Source organism: Mus caroli, chromosome X (genome assembly GCF_900094665.2).
Source record: "Mus caroli chromosome X, CAROLI_EIJ_v1.1, whole genome shotgun sequence".
Lineage (NCBI taxonomy): Eukaryota > Metazoa > Chordata > Mammalia > Rodentia > Muridae > Mus > Mus caroli.
The window spans coordinates 51,734,324-51,735,613 of record NC_034589.1 but is presented as its reverse complement, the minus strand read 5'-3'; the positions used below and the strand labels follow the sequence as shown (position 1 = coordinate 51,735,613).

At 41.6% G+C, this 1,290-nt stretch overlaps 1 protein-coding gene across 1 annotated transcript in view; it reads left to right on the top strand.

Annotated features, from left to right (window-relative positions):
• Map7d3 (MAP7 domain containing 3) overlaps positions 1 to 1,290 on the top strand; it is a 28,247-nt gene that overhangs the window by 20,833 nt on the left and 6,124 nt on the right. The window contains exon 12 of the mRNA XM_021153428.1: positions 282 to 386. Coding sequence (XP_021009087.1) covers positions 282 to 386 — 105 coding nt within the window. The remainder of the gene's footprint in view (positions 1 to 281; positions 387 to 1,290) is intronic.

Below are 1,290 nucleotides of genomic sequence, written 5' to 3'. Positions count from 1 at the left end.
TTTTTTTTTTTTTTTGGTTTTCCGAGACAGGGTTTCTCTGTGTACGCCTGGCTGTCCTGGAACTCACTCTGTAGACCAGGCTGGCCTCGAACTCAAAAATCCACCTGCCTCTGCCTCCCAAGTGCTGGGATTAAAGGCGTGCGCCACCAAGCCCGGCTAATCTGTGCTTTTTAACAAGACCTTGAAAATGGATAATAAACGCCTGCCAGGCTTGCAACTAAAATTTTCTTGTTATTCAGATATCATGAAATGAGTGATATTTTTTTGCACAAATTTCCTAGAAAGGGGACAGTGCCATGATGAAATCTCAGGACAATGCTGAACAGAGAAAGAAAGAACAGGAAAACATCCTCCAACATTGGCAAGAAAGATTAGAAAGGAGAAAGGTAATGTTCTCTTTCACGTGCTTTGTGTTAATTAATGTTGGGTACAAGTTATGGCATATTTTTCTGAAAATGCTGACTCAAGTATGTGTTAGTCTTTAGCTGTGTGCCCACTGTGGTTTTTCATCCAAAGGAGCTGACTCCACTGTGGTTTTTCATCCAAAGGAGCTGACTTCTGTACAAAAGGCTGCCCTTTTATTGCTGGTACCTCATGACTGGCATTATAGCAGTGTCTCAATATACCAAACTACCAATATACCAAACCTATATCAATGTTCTTTTTACCAGGATGGCTCTAGGCTGACAGAAATTAGTGGAAGTTAGAGTTCCTTCTAAATGGTGCTGGATTGCAGTACATATGGTGGGAAGAGCACCCTTCCTCTATCTTCTGTTGGTTTAGGAACAAGATCTCATGGTACCACAGCATCATTGAAGTGCATTGTTTTCATTACTGTTTGATGCAGCTGTGCTCTAAGAGTTCTAATTAGTTTGCAACGATATGTGTTTAGTCTAACATGAATTTCTCTGCATGTGGAAAAGGGAACATGGGGTTGCCATTGGGGTGTTTGTGTTGTGATAGTAAGAACAACTGCTGCATTTTGTAGATGAAACAAGAACCAGAAGATGCCCTGAGACTTTTGTTAAGTCTGTAGTTTTGGGACAGTCACAGGCATTGCCTGCTATATAATTGCTTCAGGGACACTGTCTTTTTTTTTTTAAAGATTTATTTATTATTATATTTAAGTACACTGTAGCTGTCTCCAGATGCACCAGAAGAGGGCGTCAGATCTTGTTGCGGATGGTTGTGAGCCACCATGTGGTTGCTGGGATTTGAACTCCGGACCTTTGGAAGAGCAGTCGGGTACTCTTACCCACTGAGCCATCTCACCAGCCCCCTTTTTTTTTT